This window comes from Pezoporus flaviventris, unplaced genomic scaffold (genome assembly GCF_033815535.1).
Source record: "Pezoporus flaviventris isolate CSIRO_AGI_PZ_B2104156 unplaced genomic scaffold, CSIRO_AGI_Pfla_v1 ptg000002l, whole genome shotgun sequence".
In the NCBI taxonomy this organism is placed as follows: Eukaryota; Metazoa; Chordata; class Aves; order Psittaciformes; family Psittacidae; genus Pezoporus; species Pezoporus flaviventris.
The window spans coordinates 9,281,589-9,305,079 of NW_026892550.1; the positions used below are offsets into that span (position 1 = coordinate 9,281,589).

General features: G+C 40.0%; 1 protein-coding gene across 2 annotated transcripts in view; it reads right to left on the reverse strand.

Annotated features, from left to right (window-relative positions):
* MAN2B2 (mannosidase alpha class 2B member 2) overlaps nt 1-23,491 on the reverse strand; it is a 35,010-nt gene that overhangs the window by 3,015 nt on the left and 8,504 nt on the right. For both annotated transcript variants that reach the window (XM_061468576.1, XM_061468583.1), the window contains exons 4-15: nt 21,370-21,542; nt 20,116-20,231; nt 18,971-19,148; nt 14,436-14,634; nt 9,862-10,052; nt 8,881-9,067; nt 7,924-8,057; nt 4,256-4,512; nt 2,131-2,322; nt 879-1,131; nt 664-774; nt 361-553 (exon numbers count right to left, since the gene is read on the reverse strand). In XM_061468576.1, the coding sequence (XP_061324560.1) occupies nt 361-553; nt 664-774; nt 879-1,131; nt 2,131-2,322; nt 4,256-4,512; nt 7,924-8,057; nt 8,881-9,067; nt 9,862-10,052; nt 14,436-14,634; nt 18,971-19,148; nt 20,116-20,231; nt 21,370-21,542 (2,184 nt within the window). The remainder of the gene's footprint in view (nt 1-360; nt 554-663; nt 775-878; nt 1,132-2,130; nt 2,323-4,255; nt 4,513-7,923; nt 8,058-8,880; nt 9,068-9,861; nt 10,053-14,435; nt 14,635-18,970; nt 19,149-20,115; nt 20,232-21,369; nt 21,543-23,491) is intronic.

Consider the following 23,491-nt stretch of genomic DNA (forward strand, 5'->3'; position numbering starts at 1 on the left):
AGGACTCAGCATCCAGGAAGCTGATATATGGCACACTAGCTACTATGCTCTAATTCCCCATGCGGACATTTTCTTCTCATTATATGGTTTAAAATTTATTCTCCTCTGAATGTAGAGATAATTACATAACAAGAGGAACATTTCATACACTTGGACAACATCCATGTTTGAAATTAATGCAAAGTAATTAGTGGGCTCTAAATCTGCCTTCTAACTCCTTAACTATTCTGTGATTCTATATACTAACTTTGCCACATAGGAGGCTGGAAGTCTGCATTTATAAACTTAACAGCATAAATCAGAGCAACATAAGCAAGCCATTCAGATGCTAAAGACAGCACAGGAGACAGAATGAGTTACCTGATGATGCTCCAAACATTACTACTGGCTCGTGTTCTAATGCCAGTCCGCTTGTCCAATACAAAATATTGGTGACAGCTTTTGTTCCTAAAATAAGCCACATCACAGGGTGAACCACTGAAGAGTCATTCAAAGTGAGGTTGTAATTCAGGTCCCACTGAAGGTTGTTCCACAGTCTCCTGTGAAGCATCACCTGTATTGGGAAGGTGAATGTCACAACAATAACCAGCCATCATGATCTACTTGTATTATTAGCAGCCATGAAATTATGCTTCCCTAGTAAAAATATGTTTTATATGTTACCTCCACTTGTCCATTTCCTTGGCTTGAGACACCATGAGCTCTTTCTGCAAGAAGCACCAGCCTTGTGGTATCATCTTCAATGTATGCAGCCTGGACCATAGGATAATAGTTCTGAAAACACACAGTAAATCATGCTGTGATAATACTAACCTAGGTAACAGCAATGGAGAACAAAGACAAGACACAACTGACTTCAGATCACACTTTGTGCCTACCCGAGCCACTGTGTTATTCTCGTATGCTTTGAATGGTCTTTTCTGAATCTGATATCCATTGTTGTCAGTGTAGAGTAGTTGCCTGGTGTCCAAATTTGTACTCATTCTTAGAACTGCTTCACGATTGAATTCCAAAGGCCCAACTCTGTATTCTTGCTCTATCCTATGGCAAAGCAACTTCCCATCATAGCCTTCCGGTACTGTATACATCCTGGTATACAGTGCATATATGTAATCCTGAGAAGTAACGTTACTATAAAAATGAGAAGAAAGATATGCAGAGTTTATAAAGTGGAGAACTTGTTCAGTTATGTCAAGACTTGAAAGTCATTCATGATCTGATCCTACACATCCTGATCCTCATGATCAGATCCTACACATGATCTGATCCTACACATCCTGACAACCTTCTAGCCTGTTTTCTATCTATTTCATGTACACGTACAAACATTTTTAATTGAAATCTAATTTTCAAATGTACAGATACTCAACTGGAGTAAGCGATACCCTACAATTTTCTTTAGTGTTTCAGGTGAAAACAGGACTATTCATTCAATTAGAGAGGCTCTGTTTTTCTCAAAATTAACAAGAAGTTTTAAAATAATTATGACTCCCTAAGCAAAACAATTACTTTGTACAGAACACAGGTATTTTTTCAATCTGGGCAACATTAACTTTGATGTGAGAATTCCGCTGTTTTCCAAACATACTTCTCAACTACAATCCTTGTAGTACAATGACATATAAAGCAAAAGGCTTCAATCAAATAAAATTTAAAAGAGGGTGAAGGGGTTACAGACTGATGAAATTTTAACACAGAAAAGTAGCTAGTCCATCAGCGGTCAGAGTGACCTTGTGTAGGACTCCTTTCTCCTTTCTGTAATTTGTTTATAAGCAAGATATTCAGAGTTATAAAGATGAACCATTATATCTGTATTCCACCCATGTAAGATGACGTTAGCTGCAATTTTCATTGCACTGAATGAAACCAGGATCCCATCAGAAGCTGCACTACAAAATGGACAACAGAAGACAACCAAACAGTCTTCACCTCCCTCCCTACAGCAATATGTGCTATTTAAAGGAGGTGCTTCCTCAGCACTCTATTTAGCAGACACATGCTAGTCCTTCTGTCTAAATCCTAAACAGTACACAGAGCTCACTGTTTAGGAGTAACTACACAGAATTAATCTCATCAATAGCTACAGAGAATTAAACATTCCAGTGAAGTGAAGCTGTAATTGCGTTGTACCTGTAGAAATACTGCCGTATCTCTGTCATCAGATTTCCAGAAACCACTTCCAATCCCACTGCTTTTGATACAGGAACAGCTGAAGCATTTGGGGCAAATAAGTAGTTATCTGAAATTGGTCCCTTCGCTGTGTCTCCATTCACATGGTACTCAAGGAACTCCTGGGTCAACTGGACAGTCTGGTTAGTCTCCCTGTGAATCCACAGAAAGGGAAAACCGTACTACGTTTTGTACATAACAGATGGAAAGCTGGGCTGCAAGGAATGAGTTTGGGAATGTAAGCAAAAAAAAAAAACCTGTTTCCTCCAAGTGGATAATTGATTTTATAAGATTTAGGAAATGAGGGCAGCAGAGAACTAAAATGCTTCCCATTATGGCATCTGTCAGCATGCAAACAAATGGAGTTTCTATGTCATTTTATACTTCTGTAAAACAGAAACATCTTAAGACAGAAACACCACCTACATTAGCTTGTTGCTTTGATGTGACAGTTGCTACAGGATGCAAACCCATCCATTGCACAAAAACGAGGTACATTGCACCATATTAATGAACCATCAGGTTCATTTAACTGACTTTGTAGCTAGCTAAATCAGCACAATGCAAGTTTCCATATTTAACAGTGGTAACAAATATAATGGCAATGGGATAGCAAAATTTGCACTCGCTCAGTACCTACTTTGTCTTCTCCTCCCCTGAAGCTTACAGTTTAGCCATTCATGATTCCATATCACAGTCTTTAGAAAATCATATGAAGGCAATTTAAGATGCTACTGCCCTCAGCTACCTGCTCTGCTCCTCTCTTGGAATCTTGCTGGCAAAACAGGAAACATCACTTTGTCCAGCATATAAATTTAAACTGACAATCATTTTAGCTAATGCTAATCCAGTGACTGATAAATTGGAATGACTGAGGTGCAAAACACACCCATGTCTTTTCTACTGCTCCTGTTCTGAGGCAGTTTCAGTGCAGGGTCAGAACCCAGAGGCTGCAACTGTTGCACCTAAACTTCATAAGGCTTCACAGTTGAAGATCCCACAGCTGACCTGATGCCTCCCTCTTTCCCATTACCCCAGACCAAATTTGCTGAAACTTGGAACATTCCAGCCTTGCCTGCAGGCTTGTGAAGAAAGTGAATATCTTACATGCTGAATTCCAGCTCTTGCTGCCTGCCAGAACAGGATGGGAAAAAATGGAATGTGAATTTAGATTTTTCTTCCTCTTCCTTATATTCCGTATTATATTCCTCATGGAACCTGGAAAGAGTTGGGATCTGGAGGCACTTTGAGAAGGTACTTACTTCAAGGCGCTTAGTTAAGGCCCATCTGTACTTTTAAAGCTAATTTTAACTAAACAGAGATGAAAAGTTCTTGGTCTATGAGGCAGAATTACAAACATAAACACAAAGGTGAAAGAGGTCTAGTAGTCAACAAGCCAATGTCAGAGGGGTCAAATTTTCCATCAGTATATAGCTGACAATGTGAATCCTGAGGAGGCAAAAAGCAGCACAGGTCTACTGAAGCTGAAGAAAATGGGCCAATTCACATCAGCTGAGATAGAAAACCTGCAAACCCCAAATCTCACCTAAATCTTGACTGTTCATCATTTTATCTGCTAATTAAATGGAGTTTCAGCAGTTAAATGTTTCCTTTAAAACATTTTTTACCATAGGAAGAGTGATACAGAACCTGGAAAACACTACTGCTTAGCAAGAGAAAGATCTTGCTTTATTACTGAAGGCTTATTGTGTAGCCATAGCATATGTACTTATTTATTTTTAATGCAAACAGACATTAATAACCCTTTTCAGCTCTAAAATAAGGTAAGATTCTGCTGATCTACGAGTTAATACTGCGGTATGTCACCTTAGACTGATTTCCTGATTAAACATGTAAACAACATTACAGAAATAGTGTGAAATCACACCTATGCTGGTGTTCATTTTCCCTGTAGAAAGGAGAACACATGAACTGGAAGTAAGAAAGAACTGTAAAGAATATAAAGAACATTTTATTAGTGAGGTCTCAGAATGAAGGTATGATACAGTCCTTGAACTTATTTTTACAAATGGTTTTAAAACCTTTGTAATCTGAAACATTATTAAAAGCAAGCAGGCTATCTCACCTCTCTGTAATGCTGTGCATTAGATTTGTGTTTCGGTCAAACATGACCTGGTAGCAGTTGTTAACCACAGGAAGCAAATGTTGACTTTGTTGATCTGCATGAGTTAGGTCTTTTCGCTTGTACTTGACAGATCTTCCAACAAACGCAGACTGCTTACCATTCAAGGGTTTAACATGGTATTTTCTGTAGCTCAGACCACTTATTGCAACTAGAATATACAGATCATATGTAGAATGGGATTCCGCTGAGCTTTGAACCTGTGTGTTAACATATACAATAATTCTCCGTTACAGAAAATTAATTGGCAAGGCAAATATCTTCATGTGTTGCAAGCCCTAAATTACAAAAAGTAACTACTACTAAATTAAAAATAAGTTTCTAAATATGCCATTCTTATAATTCTCAATTATCATGTAGATCCATGCTGCTTTTAATTGGATTACGCTTAGACTTTTCTAGTGAAGGGAAGAGGGTCACTAAGCAAATTACAAAGATCTTAGTTTAATTTGAGCACAGAATTGTAGTTCTTGATTTAAGATCACATTGCAAAATGACGATATAAGCAGAAATAATAAAAAATTAAACTAATCAGTCAAGTGACAGAAAAGAGACTGAGACATGATTCTCACCCAAAATCACGATAGGGGATGTGATATACCCACTCAATGCCATGCTCTTTGCACATGCTTGCCTTGGCGGGTTGGTGGCAGTGTGATATAATCAATCTGCCAGGCCCCCCAGCTTCAGCCATCGTCCTCCATACCAGAGGGGCTTTAATTGCTTGGCTTGTTTAATTGCAGCACGTTTCACATTTGCGAATAACCCGGGCTATAGCGTCCATTGTTAAGTCCACCCCTCGATCACGAGCCCATCCGTATGTTGCATCTCTGCCCTGATGGCCTGAAGTGTCATGGGCCCACCGGGCCAAAAATAATTCAGCCTTATGTTGCCAATCTAATTCCATCTGAGCCACTTCAATCTTAGCCGCTTTATCCACTTGTTGGTTGTTCTGGTGTTCCTCAGTGGCCCGACTCTTGGGTACATGGGCATCTACATGGCGTACCTTCACCACCAGGTTCTGCACCCGGGCAGCAATATCTTGCCACAGTGCAGCAGCCCAGATGGGTTTACCTCTGCGTTGCCAGTTGCTCTGCTTCCACTGCTGCAACCACCCCCACAGGGCATTTGCCACCATCCATGAGTCAGTATAGAGATAAAGTACTGGCCACTTTTCTCGTTCAGCAATGTCCAGGGCCAGCTGGATGGCTTTCACCTCGACAAACTGACTTGATTCACCCTCTCCTTCAGCAGTTTCTGCAACTTGTCATCCAGGACTCCATACAGCTGCCTTCCATCTCCGATGTTTTCCCACAATACGGCAGGACCCATCAGTAAACAAGGCATATTGCTTCTCACTTTCTAGTCATTTATTATACTGTGGGGCCTCTTCAACATGCATCAACACCTCCTCTGATGATATTCCAAAATCTTTGTTTTCTGGCCAGTCCATGGTGACTTCCAAGATTCCTGGATGACTGTGATTTTCTGTTTGACCTTGCTGTGTGATCAGTGTGACACACTTACTCCACACAGCATCAACTGCATGATGTGTAGAGGACAGCTTCCCTTTGAACATCCAGCCCAGCACAGGCAACCATCCTTTTGTTTTGTTGTCAGATACAGAGAGCTTCTTTTCCCCTTGAGAGTACAGAAGAGTGTTGAGCAGGGCTCAGTAGGCACGAGCGAGGCCCCAGCACGCTGCAGTGATTTGTGTCTCTCTGGAACTGTCAGGATAACAATATACTTTTTCCAAATATTTCACTAGTTTTTCCAGATTCTGCACTCTCAGAAGGGAAGATCCAAAACACTGGAGGTGCCCACTGGCCTAGATACTTGTCCAAACAATTCCACACACCCTGCCACTCGTAACTATCCATCCTTGGGGCAGACCTCTGAGTGGCATTCTTAGATAGTTGTTTAACCTTAAGCAAGACCTGAACCGCATTCAGCAACATGCTGAATTGGTTTGAAGGATATTCAGAATCTTAAAACCTCTCAAGCGCTACTGTAATCAGCCTGGAGAAGGAACATGTCAGAAGGAAGTAAGGAGGAAAGGAGAGAAGAAAGGAAGGAAGCTGTAGGAAGATGTCTCCTACATAGTTTGGCTCTTTTGAGGGGAAATGGTGAAAGATGTAAATATTAATATTTTCCAATAGATGGCTCCCAAAGTACAGAGGTGATGGCAATGCTGAGTACACATATGAGATTAGTGTCATGATCAGGAATTCTACATATCATAAATCAATACTACGAAGCACAACAAAATTACAATCTTAGCCCAGGCCCCAGGGATGATAAACGTCACCACAGGGAACATGTACTGCAGGTGAAGTGTAACATAACAACCCTGAAAACAAATGCAACAACTCCTAGAATAAATAAATCAATATCGTGACCAGCAACTATTAAATCAATACAATGAATGCTTATAATAAATTTGTTTTAACACACTCTGGTCAGATCTGTCATTATCTCAGTACTCTGTGCCCCATAGTGGGTTTCAAAAAGGACTGCTATGTTTTAACACCAGCTGGCAACTGTACCATGCAGCCATTTGCTCACTCCCCAGCCCCATGCAGTGGGAGAAGTACTGGGAAAAAGTAAAACTACTGGATTGAGATAGGAACAGTTTCATAATTAAAAGAAAGTAAAATATGATGATACTAATAATAATTAATATTATTAATGCTAATAATGAGAAAGAGAGGTATACAACCCAAGAAAACCAAGTGATGCACAACACGATTGCTCACCACCCACTGACTGATGCCCAGCCTGTCCCTGAGCAGCAATAAACAGCTTCCAGCCAACTGCAGTATAGAAACTTACCCCAGTTTCTATACTGAGCATGACATGCTGTGGAATGGAATATCCCTTTGACTAGTTTAGGTCAGCTGTCCTGGATGTGTTTCCTCCCAGCTTCTTGTGCCCCTCCTTGCTGGCAGAGGTTAGGAAACAAAGTTGACTTCAGGTAGCACTACTTAGCAACAACTAAACCATCTTGTGTTATCAACACTTTTCTCATACTAAAGCCAAACCACAGCACTGTACCAGCTGCTAGAAGAAAATTAACTCTTTCCCAGTGAATCCAGGACAGTTGTCTGTACCTTCATGCCGTGGATTGGCATACACCTTGTTATTCACACTGCACAACTCCTAACCTTACTGGAATCAACAGGACCTATTCCCACTCATAGGGAACCGCTTCAACTCATACAAGTGGTGCAAAAGAAGGAAGAGCACTTGCCAAGCCTCAATTCCTAAATTTCTTCAATCAATTCTCCTACCCAAGGCAATTTGTCAATTGTACCAAATAGGACCATCAATTACAGCGCAGGGCTTCAACTGAAAAGGTTTTACTGGAAACAGTATTTTTTAGAAAGAAAAGCAGGGGTCAGGCACACACAGCAAGCATACAAAGGACAAACCAAACACAGAGGAAAAAAAACCATAATCACCTGAAGGAGGACTAGGAAAATCCCAATTTGAACTAATACTTGTTTTTGCTGTAATACTATACATTACCACACTTTGACAGGAGGTGGGATCAAGTCAGTGAAAACTGACAAGTGAAAGAAAAGCAACAGACAGAAACAAAGTTGAAGTACCTGAGCTGGCACAGGATGTCCCAGTTCATCATAGACACTCATTCTCAGGAGGCTGACAGAAAGCTTGACAAAGGTAGTGACGTTCCATGCCAGTGGATTATAGACAACAATGTACTGGTCAATGCCTGCGGCACCTGTGGCAAACAGACAAAACTATCAGTCACTAAAAGTATGTATTTTTAAAATGTGATATTAAAAAGCATTTGAGAGATCTGTCCAGGTACAACCATCTTACAAAATTTTAACATAAAACCCTGCAGTCATAGTTCATGATTGAAAAAAAAACATTTTATAGTACTCCATAAAAACCCTTCTGCTTCATTCTTCTATTCTTTACCCAAAAAGAGACCATGTATTCAGAAAATGACACCTGAGTTGAATGTAAATGCATCTAGTGAAAATAAGCAGCTTACAATTCATTGTCATGCAGTATTAACTTTATCAGAGATATACAGAAGATCAAATGGGAAGTCTAATCTAAAAACAACCCTGAAAAAAGCCTAACCAGTCTGTTGTGCAGCCCATGGCACTGCTTACATTTGACAGTTAAAAAGTTTCCAAAGTAAAAGAGAATGTACAGTCTTTATCATAGACTCCTTAAAAATTCTTTTGTATGTTTTACACAAGCTGGCAATACATTATAGGAAGAACATTTCTTAACTGTGACTGTACTTCTTACTATGTAATCTGCTGCACAGTAGGGTTAGCTTAGTAATTAATCCAATCAGCACCTCTTCCCTCTGTTTTACAGTTGAGATCTGATTCTAAGAGCCAGGTCTAATACACGCAGTGGGGTAGAGTTTGCCTCAGGTCTGGCAGATCTCATAAAGCAAACAGGATTTTCCAGCTGTGGTTCACAGAACTTAAGTGGTACATAGCACGTTGATTGTTTTGGAGGAAAACACAGTAAGTTTTCATGAGCTAGCCGTAAAATTGGAGAAGCTGTGTAAAAAGTACCTGGTATTCCTGAGTCTCTAATGTAGACAGAAGAATAGACCTTGCCGTTCTTCTTTGCATTGTTCATGTCAAAGATTATGGAAGCCATTAGCTTCTTTACGTTGAACATTCCATACATCAAGTTGTTCATGTACATGTCCTTCACCTTGGGAGACTCTGTGCCTGTTATACCATCATGGTGCTGGACCTTACATTTAAGGGCAGTTTGAAAGGTTACAATGTAAGAGGACGACAACTTCAGGTTTTCATTTGTATTAACATGGTCCACTAACCTTCAGTCAGAGAACTTAATAAGCTATATTCACAGTTTGAACATTTTACCTATTCCAAATTTCAATAAATAGAACAAATTGGTCAAAGACCAGATGCACACAGACTTCCCTCTCTATATATTCCTATTTTAATATTTAGAAATTACTAGTTACATACTTGGAGGAAAAAAATACAACTTACTAAAAGTAAGAATGGAGCAAAAATACCATAGCAAGGCAGGTTTTTCATTTCCTTCTAAGGTCTGGTCAATAACTTAGCTGAATAAATATTTATTACCAGCAAAAGCACTGAGGCCTGTAAATGGTTGATGGTATGAGGCTGATCACTCAGCTGCTGAACTTTGAAGAAACAAATCTGTCCTTCCTTTTCTAACTTGTTTAGTTTTTTAATTATTTAAAAATCATTTTGTAAATGATAAAATTAACATTAAGGAAAAGAATATTACATGTAAAGTTTGAAACCACATATTCTTTCACTGGCTGAAGAAAACATTTGCCAGTAACCATGTCTTGAATGCATGGCTAAGGGACTAAAGTCATGTTTCAAGATTGTTTTTTGAAGAACTGCTTTATTTTTACTTATGACTAAAGGGAATTTTTTTTTTCTAAAAACATAAAAGCAACCTCAAGACTCCAGCTGAAATTCTTAAGGAAAGCTTTGCTTGTGGGCAATTAACATTTTCATTCAAATTAAAAAATCAATCTTTACCTCTGAAACTGCCCATCTAAGGCTCTGAAGTTGCTTTAAGGCTTTACATTTGCAAATAGAGCCTGCTGGATGTTTCTGGACATACTGTGTGAAAAAGGACTCTCCAGCGAAAAGCAGTGAACTTGCTCTCCTTGCAATTCCTTTTAACATGCTTCGAGAAGTATAAAACCCAGTCCATGCTTGAAATGGCTCTGTTAAGAGTTGAACAGATCCAACATGTCATAATACCATTTCAGTTATCACTTATATGTTATTTATTAGACTAGTATGGTACAGCTTCTTACATGAAACCTGATGTAGGTTTAACATAGCATCATAGAATCATAGAGTAGTTAGGGTTGGAAAGGACCTTAAGATCATCTAGTTCCAACCCCCGACAGGGGCAAGGACACCTCACACTAAACCATATCACCCAAGGCCTCGTCCAACCTGGTCTTGAACACTGCCAGGGATGGAGCATTCACAACCTCCCTGGGCAACCCATTCCAGTGCCTAACCACCCTAACAGGAAAGAATTTCCCCCTTATATCCAATCTGAACTTCCCCTGTTTAAGTTTTAACCCGTTACCCCTTGTCCTATCACTACAGTCCCTAATGAAGAGTCCCTCCCCAGCATCCCTATAGGCCCCCTTCAGAGACTGGAAAAGCTGCTAGGAGGTTGCCATGCAGCCTTCTCTTCTCCAGGCTGAACAGCCCCAACTCTCTAAGCCTGTCTTCCTAAGGGAGGTGCTCCAGTCCCCTGATCATCCTTGTGGCCCTCCTCTGGACTTGTTCCAAAAGTTCCATGTCCTTTTTATTTTGAGGACACCAGAACTGCACACAATACTCCAGGTGAGGTCTCACAAGAGCAGAGTAGAGGGGCAGGATCACCTCCTTCGACCTGCTGGTCACGCTCCTTTTGATGCAGCCCAGGATACGGTTGGCTTTCTGGGCTGCGAGCGCACATTGAAGGCAGCTCATGTTCATTTTCTCATCAACCAACACCCCCAAGTCTTTCTCAACAGGGCTGCTCTGAATCTCTTCTTTGCCCAACCTGTAGCTGTGCCTGGGATTGCTCTGACCCAGGTGTAGGACCTTGCACTTGGCATGGTTAAACTTCATGAGGTTGGCATCAGCCCACCTCACAAGCGTGTCAAGGTCCCTCTGGATGGCATTCCTTCCCTCCAGCGTATCAACCGAACCACACAGCTTGGTGTCATCGGCAAACTTGCTGAGGGCGCACTCAATCCCACTGTCCATGTCAGCGACAATGACAAGACCGGTCCCAACACTGATCCCTGAGGGACACCACTCATTACTGGTCTCCAGTCGGACATTGAGCCATTGACCACAACTGTTTGTGTGTGGCCATCCAGCCAGTTCTTTATCCACCGAGTGGTCCATCCATCAAATTGATGTCTCTCCAATTTAGAGACAAGGATGTCATGTGGGACAGTGTCGAATGCTTTACACAAGTCCAGGTAAATGTCATCAACTGCTCTACCCCTGTCCATTGGTTCTGTAGCCAATAGAAGGCCACCAAATTGGTCAGGCAGGATTTCCCCTTAATGAAGCCATGCTGGCTGTCACCAAGCACCTTGTTGATTTTCATGTGCCTTAGGATGCCTTCCACTAGAATCTGCTCCAGGATTTTGCCAGGCACAGAGGTGAGACTGACTGGTCTGTAATTCCATCAAATGGAATATTCATTAACCCTACAAAGAAACACAGCCATAAAAGTGCACTTTGGAGAACTACAATCTTTACTACAGGCCTAGTAACATGACTGTTGATTCAAAGCCATTACCAACTAAGTTAACCTGTGCTTGCAGAAATTTCTTTGTGGACCTGCACAGAACAACTTCAGAAGTTTCACTGAAGCATATTTTATTATGTATCAATAAGTGGATTATAATCCTTGGTTAATGCTTGATACAATCTCTCTGCATTTCCCTCATTTAGTCAAAGGGATTTATCTCAAATTTCATTTCCTCAAAAAGGAGTAGAAACAGCGATGTTGTAACACGACTCCAAACCACTGCAGCACTTCAAAGTACATCAAAAGATGCCCTCAAGTGGTCAGTAGAAAGTATTTCAACAGTTGGTATTTCCAGTACCCCAGAGAGTAAACTAGGAAAACAAGTATTTGATTTTAAAACCTCCAAATCTCTACTTAGTGTGGGGAGGTTTGGTTGGTTTTGGGGGAAGCTGCAGAAAGTGCTTTCAGAAGTGCATACATGCAACCATAACAATCTGCTATCAAGGATCAAAGGCAACAACTGGAAAATGGGATCTTTTGCTCAAAAACTAAAGGTGAAACTATTTTTGGCCTAAAAAGGCTAGAAGTTTGAACACAATGAACTCCATTTCAGTTCTCAAGGTTACCAGCAGAGGAGTCCCACATGCACACTAGTACAGAACAATGAATGTAGAGCAGAAAGTGGAAATACTTACCTGAGATTTAAAAATTGAGTTTCCAAGGCATATGCCAGAAATGACACTAAGCCCAATAAGTGACTCATAATAAGACGGCGTAGAAAGAATGAGAGAGGATTAATCATCAAGAGGCAAAACAGTATGTGGGAGAAAGTGCACTCGAATCTATACTGCAATTGCTAGGCACAGTAAGCCGTTTGGGGAAGAAATTGCATCCATGTGTGGGCACCCACCTGGAACACTCAAGGTGCTGCCATTATGCAAGCTAATAGCAATTGCCTACTGCCTGTAAATTATGCCAGAAAGACAGAGGCAAGAGCCCAGATGTAAGAGGATATTAGCAGTTAAAACTAGCAATACATTTATCCGCAAATTGTTAGATATGACATGATCCCTAAAGGGAGGCAAGTGAGCCAGGGATCAGCCTATGCAATGATTCACAGGAAGCAATGGTTATTTTTATTCATTGAAAAGTTAACAGACATGTTACAGAATAGTCTGAGATACACAACCCAAGTGCCAAAAAATGTGATGAAGCAGCTACAATTATATAGACAGCTATATTAATGATACCAATGATATTTTAATGATAATCCAGGCAATGAAGCAAATTAATGAGTTTAGAAACTGAGAACTTAACTGTGTCTTCTCTCCACATACTTAAATGAGGCCTAAAAGGGTAAATATACTTGGGAAAATGATTGAAAGGGTGTTGGGAATGGCATGCCATCTCTCCTATCTTCCCAGTACTTTTCAGCTGTGCTCGAAGAGCTAACATAGTACAGCACATAAGCAAGCAAGCGACAAGCAGCTGCAATGAATGTGTGTCACATCATACTATGATATTTCAGAAATACAGGTGGTATTTTTACTTTTTGAGACTTCAGTTATAAATAACACTTCTTTTTTCCTCCCCCCCTAGAATTTAAAACTGTTTTATTTAACAAAACTGACAAGACTTTCTCCGACAGGAGACTTTAGGGATTCATCTATATTAGTATTTTGCTTGGATCAGGAACATGTTTTTCAAGTGAATTTATGAGCCATCCTTACCTGCTATGCTTTGCTTTATACAAAAGATTAGTTCTGGAGTTTAAGGACTGGATGGTATATAACCAGCATTAATGGGCACTTAGTCCAGATTATATCCAATATTCCTGGAGTTACATAGAGCATGGCCATCAAATCCTCTGCAGCAACTGCTTCACTTTGACCACTCCTATTCCACTGTATTAACAAAGTACCCTAAGAGCTTTCAGACTGCTTAGGTCCCTGGGTTACCTGCCTTGCTTCTCCTTCAGACATTTGCAGATTACGTCATGTCACGTTTCCCATCTGTAGGGGCTTAATCGTGTAGTTTAACATATAAGCAACAATAAAAGGAAATAAAGAAAGGAATAAACCCCACGAAATCCGAGTGATGCACAACACAATTGCTCATCACCCACTGACCAACACCCAGCCTGACTCAAGTGGCGAGGGGTCCCTTCTGGGTGACTCCCCCCAGTTTCTACACTGGGCATGAGGTGCTGTGGTATGGAATACCCCTTTCGCTAGCTTGGGTAAGGTGTCCTGTCTCTGCTCTCTCACGGCTTCTTGTGCCCCTCCAAACTGGAAGAGCATCAGAGACTGAAAAGTCCTTGATCAGGGTAAGAGCCACTTAGTAACTTAGATCTATGTGTTATACATTGTTCTCAAGCTAAAGCCAAAACACAGCACTGCATCACCTACTAAGAAGAAAATTAACTCTATCTCAGCAAAACCCAGGACTCCATGTCTTCTCTAATCTATGCATAATCCAGTTCATTTGAACAGTAATATTAGGACACTGTTTTATTTGGCTCTGCATCCGTTTCTAGGTATCTTTCAGTTAACCAGTTTCCTTTCCATTCCCTGGATCCTAGAGCACTCTGTCCTTACTACAACTCATTTCTGGGGAAGAGGAGAGGCATAACATGCACATCTAATACTGCAGATCACCTAAGAGACTACAGGGTTTTTGCGCACTGTGCTTTGTACTGTAAATAAATGTTACAAAAGAAGTTTGGTTGTTTTTTCTTTTTTTTTTGCTTTGTTTCTCATTTTCTCTATTTTCCTTTATTAAGATTTTAAATTTGTACATTTGAGGCAGACATTATGCAGTTGTGAACTTAAATTACCTGTTGAATATGGAAGAAAGTCTTGAGAGTCATGAATTTCCCATGTGAGATTCCTGCTATAAACCGCTTGGAAGTAATCACCAACAGTGGCATACTGGACAGTCACTCCAAACTCAGCAGAATGCTTGTTAATATAATCCAACAACAGGTCCATGTTGGAGTACTGAACAGATGCATTGAAGAACTGTTTATCACAGCCCTGAAATTCCAAAAACAGAACAGCCAAATGACTTTGGGTCATGTAATTTAGAAGGATCTCTTTTGACACTAACCTACGATAAAACACTATTTCTTTTGATCTTGACTGCTCATATAAAAGTTATTTGCTACAGAAATGTCAAGATCAGGTAGGGTTACTTGCACAGATCAGCTGATAACCAACAAGCCTTACAGATAGGGAGAAGTGTGTTGACACACCATATTATGCAACAGCATGTAATTTCATGGTAGGAATTGGAAAAATGCACACATACATGCCTGGAAAGATAAATTTTGTTTCTTTTCAGACTGCATTTCTTCCACTTAGCAAAAAAATGAGGAAGTTCTTATTTTCTGCTCTTAAGAACGCTTACAGCTTTAGGAAGTGCTGAGGACATGACGTGATACAAAACAATCTGGACAGAGATGCCTGTAGTACAAATGTCACACAATGTGCTGCTGATCTCCCTTCATGACAGTAGACTATAGTACTCATCCAAATAGCTGAGAGGTGATACACTGTGTATTAAAGCTTCTTTTTAAGTATGCTTGCACAACTTGACCACTCGGTGGATAAAGAACTGGCTGGATGGCCACACACAAACAGTTGTGGTCAATGGCTCAATGTCCAGCTCGAGACCAATAGCAAGTGGTGTCCCTCAGGGATCAGTGAGGGACCGTCCTGTTCAACATCTTTGTTGGTGACATGGACAGTGGGAGTGAGCGCACCCTCAACAAGTTTGCCGACGATACCAAGCTGTGTGGTTCGGTTGATACGCTGGAGGGAAGGAATGCCATCCAGAGGGACCTTGACACGCTTGTGAGGTGGGCTGATGCCAGCCTCATGAAGTTTAACCATGCCAAGTGCAAGGTCCTACACCTGGGTCAGAGCAATCCCAGGCACAGCTACAGGTTGGGCAAAGAAGAGATTCAGAGCAGCCCTACTGAGAAGGACCTGGGGGTGTTGGTTGATGAGAAAATGAACATGAGCCGCATTCAACGTGCGCTCGCAGCCCAGAAAGCCAACTGTATCCTGGGCTGCATCAAAAGGAGCGTGACCAGCAGGTCGAAGGTGATCCTGCCCCTCTACTCTGCTCTTCTGAGACCTCACCTGGAGTATTGTGTGCAGTTCTGGTGTCCTCAACATAAAAAGGACATGGAACTTTTGGAACAAGTCCAGAGGAGGGCCATGAGGACGATCAGGGGACTGGAGCACCTCCCTTAGGAAGATAGGCTGAGAAAGTTGGGGCTGTTCAGCCTGGAGAAGAGAAGGCTGCGTGGAGACCACAGAGCAGCTTTTCCAGTCTCTGAAGGGGGCCTATAGGGATGCTGGGAAAGGACTCTTCATTAGGGACTGTAGTGATAGGACAAGGGGTAACGGGTTAAAACTTAAACAGGGGAAGTTTAGATTGGATATAAGGAAGAAGTTCTTTACTGTAAGGGTGGTTAGGCACTGGAATGGGTTGCCCAGGGAGGTTGTGAATGCTCTATCTGTGGTGGTGTTCAAGGCCAGGTTGGACAGAGCCTTGGGTGATATGGTTTAGTGTGAGGTGTCCATGCCCCTGTCAGGGGGGTTGGAACTAGATGATCTTAAGGTCCTTTCCAACCCTAACTATCCTATGATTCTTTTATTCTTTTATTTATTATATATAACTTCTGCTTTCTGTTTCAACACAGATTGCACATGCAAGTGTTTAAAAAATTGTTTAACTAAGCATAACTTTGTTCAACTACAGTAGTCAAACAGGAAAATGAAAGTGTTACTCAGCCATGGCACCACGTGTAGTCTTCAGTTATCAGTATTACAGTAAAGACATTGATTTGAAGCACAATAACATGCTAAGAAACCTTTTCCACATAAAAAGGCCAATACTGATGCCTTCATGTCTCTGTGCTTGAGAAAGAAATCATTGTACAAGAAGTCAACACTTTGCTGTGTAGGCCACATAAACCTCTGATATCATTTTCAAAATAAAGATGGTCTCAACAGTTTGGATTGATGTTTTGAAAAAGTTTTAGCAGATGTTTTGAAAAAACAGACAAGGAGTTTCTGTTTTCTCTGCAATCCCATCTTTCAATTCAACCTTTACCTTGGTGATGAGCTGAATGAGTTGAACCTGATGAGTTCAATCGAACTCAAAGGCAAATACTCTCCCTTCTTTCCCAGATGAGAGGGCTATCCCCCATCACTTCCCCATTTACTAGATGTTTTGAGATATTCCATTTTCAAACCAGAAAATTCTTCAACCCAGAGATCTTCTGTATGCATACAGCACAAACTGGGAAACAACTTCAAACTGGAATGAGCTATTAAAACATTAAATCACACACTGAAAAGTGCCTCAGCCAGTGCAAACCAGACTTCCTAATGCTGACTCCAACTAAATTTGAGGGAAGGAAGTAACATGTTTACCAGTCAAAACTACTTCACATTTACAGAGCACTACTTTCAACTCACGATCCAAGAAGACTTCCTCATCAAAAGTAGATACTTTGCACTACAGAAGGGGACATGCTGGGCTCCTAGATGATGCTCACACTGATATAAAACAGTAGCTGAGAAGTAGCATAGCTCTGTAGAGCAAGGATATCCAGGAGAACCTGTTGTAGTCAATCATCACATCCACTCACTATATGAAAAGTACTTTGCGCAGGAATGCTATACATTACAGTTAGTTCAACCACAAAGGCCAAAAGACGCCTCAAGGATGAGATCCAGCCCTTAAGAGAATACATCTGCTGCTGTAGCCTCCAGAAAGGCAGGTCTGAACTTTTACGCTGTCCCATAGCTCAGTGACTTCTCCTGCACAACAAAGTGATTCAAATCATGAATGAATACCTGTTTATCCACGTAATTCATCAGAAAAGTCCCAATAGTCTACATGTGAGGTCTGAATTTCAATGGGAAGGTGCGTAATTCTTGATTTTAATTGAAGGGGAAAAAAAAAACAATAAATCCACATACTCCAAAGTATTGTAATCATGAAAAAACTAGCTAAGCTTAGTTATACAGACATGGAATAACAGTGTGTCTATTTCTCTCTATGTCTTTACATACAATCATAGAATGGTTTGGGTTGGAAAGGACCTTAAGATCACCTAGTTCCAATCCCCCTGCCATGCACAGGGACACCTCATGCTAGACCATGTTGTCCAAGGCTCTGTCTAACCTGGCCTTGGACACTTCCAGGGATGGAGCATTTACCACTTCTTTGGGCAACCTGTTCCAGTGCCTCACCACCCTCACAGTAAAGATCTTCTTCCTTATAGTATTATGAATGAATAACAAACTTGTATTACTATGTTTAAAACTCATTAGCACAAGCACACAAATCAGGAAGTCAGAGGTTGAAATTTTCTTGTATTACTGCAAAACTGCAGGTTTGGATCTAGACGTTTGGAATTTATTTGTACTATTCAAAACTTCCTCCCCATTTCAACATAGCACTACTGCAGAGTATTATATCCTACTTCTCCCTTCACCCTCTTAGAACAAAAATAAAAATCAACATAAGCAACTGTCACAAACACAGGGGAAAAAGAAATCAGTGACTCAGAGCTGCACCAGTCAGAAAACATTAGTTCTCTTTGCAACAACAGATATTGTGGTGAAACAGCCACACACATCCTCCTTCAATATTGTAATTATGAGACCTACAGCATCAATGTAAATTAAAAACCAGATTCTACATTCAGTTTAGGAAAAGTTACTGTTTCCTAAGGATGTAAAACCTGCGAGAGCATTTCAGTGCTATGTGTACATGTAGGATCTAATTAACACAGAATATTGCTGAAAAAAGTGTTTGGATGACCAAGCTGGGCTATGCTTCAGTTTCTAACTAAAATATGAAGACTGTATGAGAAAATGATTACCAATCAGTTATAGAAGACCTTGTCTACCCAATGGGCAATACATTTTCTTCCAATGCTATCATTTTTGTTAACATAGAGTTATGTTATGCTAGGCATTTATGTAAAGAGATATTTAAATACACAAATCAAGGGGAGCAAAATGGGGAGCAGTACTGCAAAATATAGTTTTGCAGGAGGCAATCTTCACAATCTTGTCACATTTTTTTTCTATATTAAGTAGGGTGGAAGATTTGGTAAAGAACTGGGAGACTGCAGAAGGAAGTTCTAGCTTTTAAAAATCAGTGTTAATTATTCATTTGGAGCCCACTTATTAGAAAAGCAATTTCCATCATATAATTTGTACCTGCATTTTTGCAGTACATACAGCAACAAAGTACCATGTACCTGCTCTCCACGCTGTAGGTGCACGTGCCACTTCCAAAGCAAATGCTGATCACTTACCCATGTGATCACTGGGCACTTACCCATGGCCACAAAACATCACTTGTTCGGAACCAGGCTGCTCTCTCCTTAATGTTTGACACCATGGTTTGTGCATACAGATGGATGTTAGTATCTGTGACAGGGAGACTCATGTTTGGATAAATACCATCTTTTGGTGGATCTGGGAAAGTTGCAATTCCATTCCAATAAAATCCTGACCTAAGTAGAAGGAGAAAGCAGCAGGCTATGAACAGGATTTGTTCAATTGGGAAAAACACATTAAATGGTGCTGGGATAAAATGCAGACACACAGGGAATAAGAAGCAAAAGCAGTTTATATTAATTGCTAATATTTGGGTTTTAGTGTTTATTTGGGTGTGGGGGGCAGGGAGAAGGTCTAGTTTTCTTTTTGCACTGTGCAACTTTCCAAGTCCCTGCTGCTTGCTGGCACAGAACAAAGAACTTGTAGTACAAAACAGCAAGCTTTGTAACAATGGGGATGTTCCCCCAAGTAGACTTCATTTACACAGTATTTTACTGGATAAGCCAGTGATCAAAATAAACATTTCAGAAGATCTCGGATTTTCTTCACAAAGTAAACGGAAATTTTTAGTCACTTTAGTTTGTACACAGTTGATATACACAATCTTAGCTCAATATAATGCTGAAAATCTCCCACAGAAAATCAATTGGCAATAGCCAAGCCAATACTGAGTTTCCTGGCATTTTTCCAGATAGGGAAACAGAAACCCAGTCCTGCTTTGGACATTTCCTGTTTACAGAAACTGATTTGTTTCACATTTTTATTCTATTTTGTTTTATAAGGACTGACATTATATATATATCTCAAAGTTGTACCTGTGTTCCAAGCTTCTTGGTGCTAGAAAACATTATGCTTAAGTCTGTCAATTATTTTGAAGTACTTTTAGTGCCTGTCAGTAGTGTCACTTTTGAGCATTCCATTGTTAGGAACTGAGCAAACTCCAGGTATTATTGTGGGTAGCTGGGGATACTTTGTAATCCTGATTCAGACCTACAGAGTCTAGGAATCTCCTTGGCCTACTATAGGTCAGGAGAAAAAAGTAGAATACTGCTGAATGAAAACAGGCAAAGAAAATACTTAAACTCCACCAGTATAAACTCTCAGAAGTGATCAGTATTTCTGTCTATTTAGGAATCTTCAGACCTGTTTGAAAAAGGTATTTGAGATGGGGTACAGTAGCTGTACTGATCCATAACATGGGTGAAGATCTCCTGTCTTTCAGATAAGGAAGGAGAGCCCTGCCATACAAACTGAAGTTTCTGGAAAACAAAAAGGTAAGAAATCATTACCCTTGATGACAAGGACAGAATACCATCATTAACAACTTAAGACTTCAGATTGCCCATCTTCACTTCCAGCACTTGTAATACTTTAGATGTTCTTACTTGAGACCAGCCAATAGTACCCCAAGCAAGGTCACATATTATGTATAGGAGGCTATTGTGTTGCCTCTCGCTATTCATACTGATGGAGAAGAGGAGGCAGCCTGCTGCCAGCTTACTGCTAAAATCCAGATGTAAGCCTAGCTTATCACAGGCAATACACTTCACTTGTTTCAGTGGGACTTGAACGCCTATAAACTAAGAAAGATCCAGATGTGATCTGACTTGCACTGTAGTCAATGGGAATCAATGTTTAATCAACTGAAACAGAATTTGTACAGTTTTGGAAGCCTCCAGACTGTCAGGTGCCAGGGAAAAAAAAAGAAAACCACAAAAACCAAACAAACAATGGGAAAAGACTGTTAAAAGCTCATAAAAGATTTCAGGAGAAAGGAAGTATCACAATCCACTGCAAACATAAGGTGGGAGGTCCTGACTTCACCATATTCTATGGTTCTGTTGTCTTCTTCAGAGACACTCGAGCTTCACCCAAGATACATAAAAATCGCCTAATGTCTACCTCAGACTAGTGACAGCCCCTTATTTTCACATAATTTAGTGTATAACTGCTGACAGACCAGGGTCCAACACTGTGGTAGGAAAAGAAAAACATTTACTGTGCATGGGAAGCAGTGTGAGAGAAGGCAGAACAAGAAACAAAACTGAATTTGGTAAAAACATGATTAGTTGCCACTCTAACTGACTTATCAATTTTAGGCACAAACAAGTGTCCCAAACATGACAACACTGTAACCAACTTAGCCTTGCCCAACTGGCTGTATTTGGCATCTTCTTCAGCCTAGATTGCATTTTATCTTTAATGAGAAATCATGAAGACAGTACCTGACCATATTATTATACAGACTCAGTGTATTTCACCATTAACATATGCAATCAGCATGTCACTTTCAGAAGAGAAATACCCACATTTCCTTGCATAGAGCTGAGAGATGCTTATCTTAACTTCATGTAAATAGAGACTGGTAATGGGTTACACTTCTATGGGCATTCTTACCTTAGTTTTCTGCATGTCAGCCTTCAGATCATAGTCAACCCGAGAAATAAGATGAGCATTAAAACCAGCCAGAGCAAAAAGAGTTGGCGTTGTAGCTGAAGCTCCAAAAGGATCAACATGCCAAGAAAATTGAGGCCTGATCCCAAAAGTTTCGTACAAAAATCCATGGCCTTCTGCAAAACAAGATTTGTTTATGTTAGGAACACTTTTATAAGTTCATTTTATAAATTTACTAGGCATACACTATTACAGATAAGCAGTTGAAGGTTAGCTCTTTGTTGCTGTTTTCCAAAGCATTTAAAGTTTCAGGAATTTAATGATTCACAGCAGAAAGTTCCACACTGACAATATTTATTTTGCTCTGCAAGTATAACTTATTAACATCATAAAAGATGAATAACAAAAAGGAATTATGATTAGAGACAGGCCTGGGAAAAAGTACTTAGATACAGATTAGGTTAAAAGTAATAGCCATGTTGGAGGCTGCATAAAAAAAACATGCTGGGATCTAATTTATGTTTGCCTAAATTATACCACCCATTCTCAGAAAATCTGAGTCTCATATCAACAACAAAGGGACAAGGAAGCCATCCAGTAAACAAAACTAATATGAATACAATCTTCAGCTGTAAAAAGAAGAAAGAAGCCAAAAGTTAATTGCAATCTTAATATGTTATTTCCAACCAATGTTATTAATTTTGTATTGAAATGAGTTTCAAAAAAAGAAACCCCCAAACTAGAAAGACCAGACAAGAAATTTGGACAAACCATTTAAATGAAAATAGAATAACCAGCTAAGCAGCAGGTTTTATTCAGAACTCTAGTATATCGTGCTAGGATCCGCCTCATCAAAAAATATAATATAAATTTGTTGATCTTAATTTCATAGGTCTGGAATCATGCTCAGAACTATTTGAAAATACAACCCCATTTTCCCTAGTTTGGACTAACTCCATTCCAAATTTTAATATCACATTTGAATAACTGAGGTTGCAAGGCATTCTCTTTTCACTTCATCTTTCCTACGGGTAATACTCTCTAGTGGAAATATTCAAAATGTGTTTGTTTTAACTCTCCTGACTGAACCATATTTTAAACAAAGTTTGCAAGGCTCTTCCAAAACTCGGGTAGCTGAACAGGCAGGAGGAGACGTGAAATGTATATCCCAAATGTCCGTACTGTCCTTGCCTTCTCAAGATGAACTCCACACACAGTACAAGGACATATTGTGTGTACGACTGATTGTATGTACTCAACCTGAGTGGAGTGCTTTCAGGACAAATAAATGAGAATTTTAAAATCTATTAATATTTTTTGTTCCTGCTGAATAAATTACCTAACCTGAATTGTCTTCAAAAAAACCTGTTCACACACAGAATGAAATATTAAATTAATGTTTTTTGCAACTAAATTTAATGAAAGAAAAAGCTGTATTTGCATTTAACAGTAGGAGTCTTCAGTTAATATTAGTGTGTTCTTTGGAGAAGTCTAGGTTCAGTGTACTAAGCCCATATAACAACCTTTAAACACAGGAGTCAGATGAGAAAAAATATGTTCATCCTCTCTCTTCCTCTCAGCCAGAATGTGTTGTGGTGACTGAGATACAAAAGTTGCTGCTCTCCCTGTGCTCCTGATAAACACCCACAGACGAGGAACAATGTCAGTGGTGCTGCACAGTCAGATTCAGCAAATGATAAAAGTATTTTCTGACTCTTTACTCTCCTATGTAGAAAGCTGCCCAGAGTGTAGCTCTGAAATAGGCAGGGTTTACATGAATGATGACAGACTGCTGGTGCTAATATATCCCCTCCTGCTCCCAGAACTATGCTATTCCCTCATGACATCTATAGCACAGTGGTGGCATGACTTATCCTGGTTTTTTTCATTAACCAGATGGATATAAATCTAAATACTAAAAGACTCTTTAGACCATCAGATGAGAAGTATAACATATAAATTGCTGGAAGCAGAAGCTTACAGATTAAAATGGGAAGTAGTGCATCTCTTGGAAATATGCATCTATTTCTACAGAGGCTGGTGATCATGATTACAAAAAGGGGGTTTCTTCATCAAGCAAGTCTTTCAACTAAGTTCAGATGATCTCAGTGACGTTCTGTAGCCT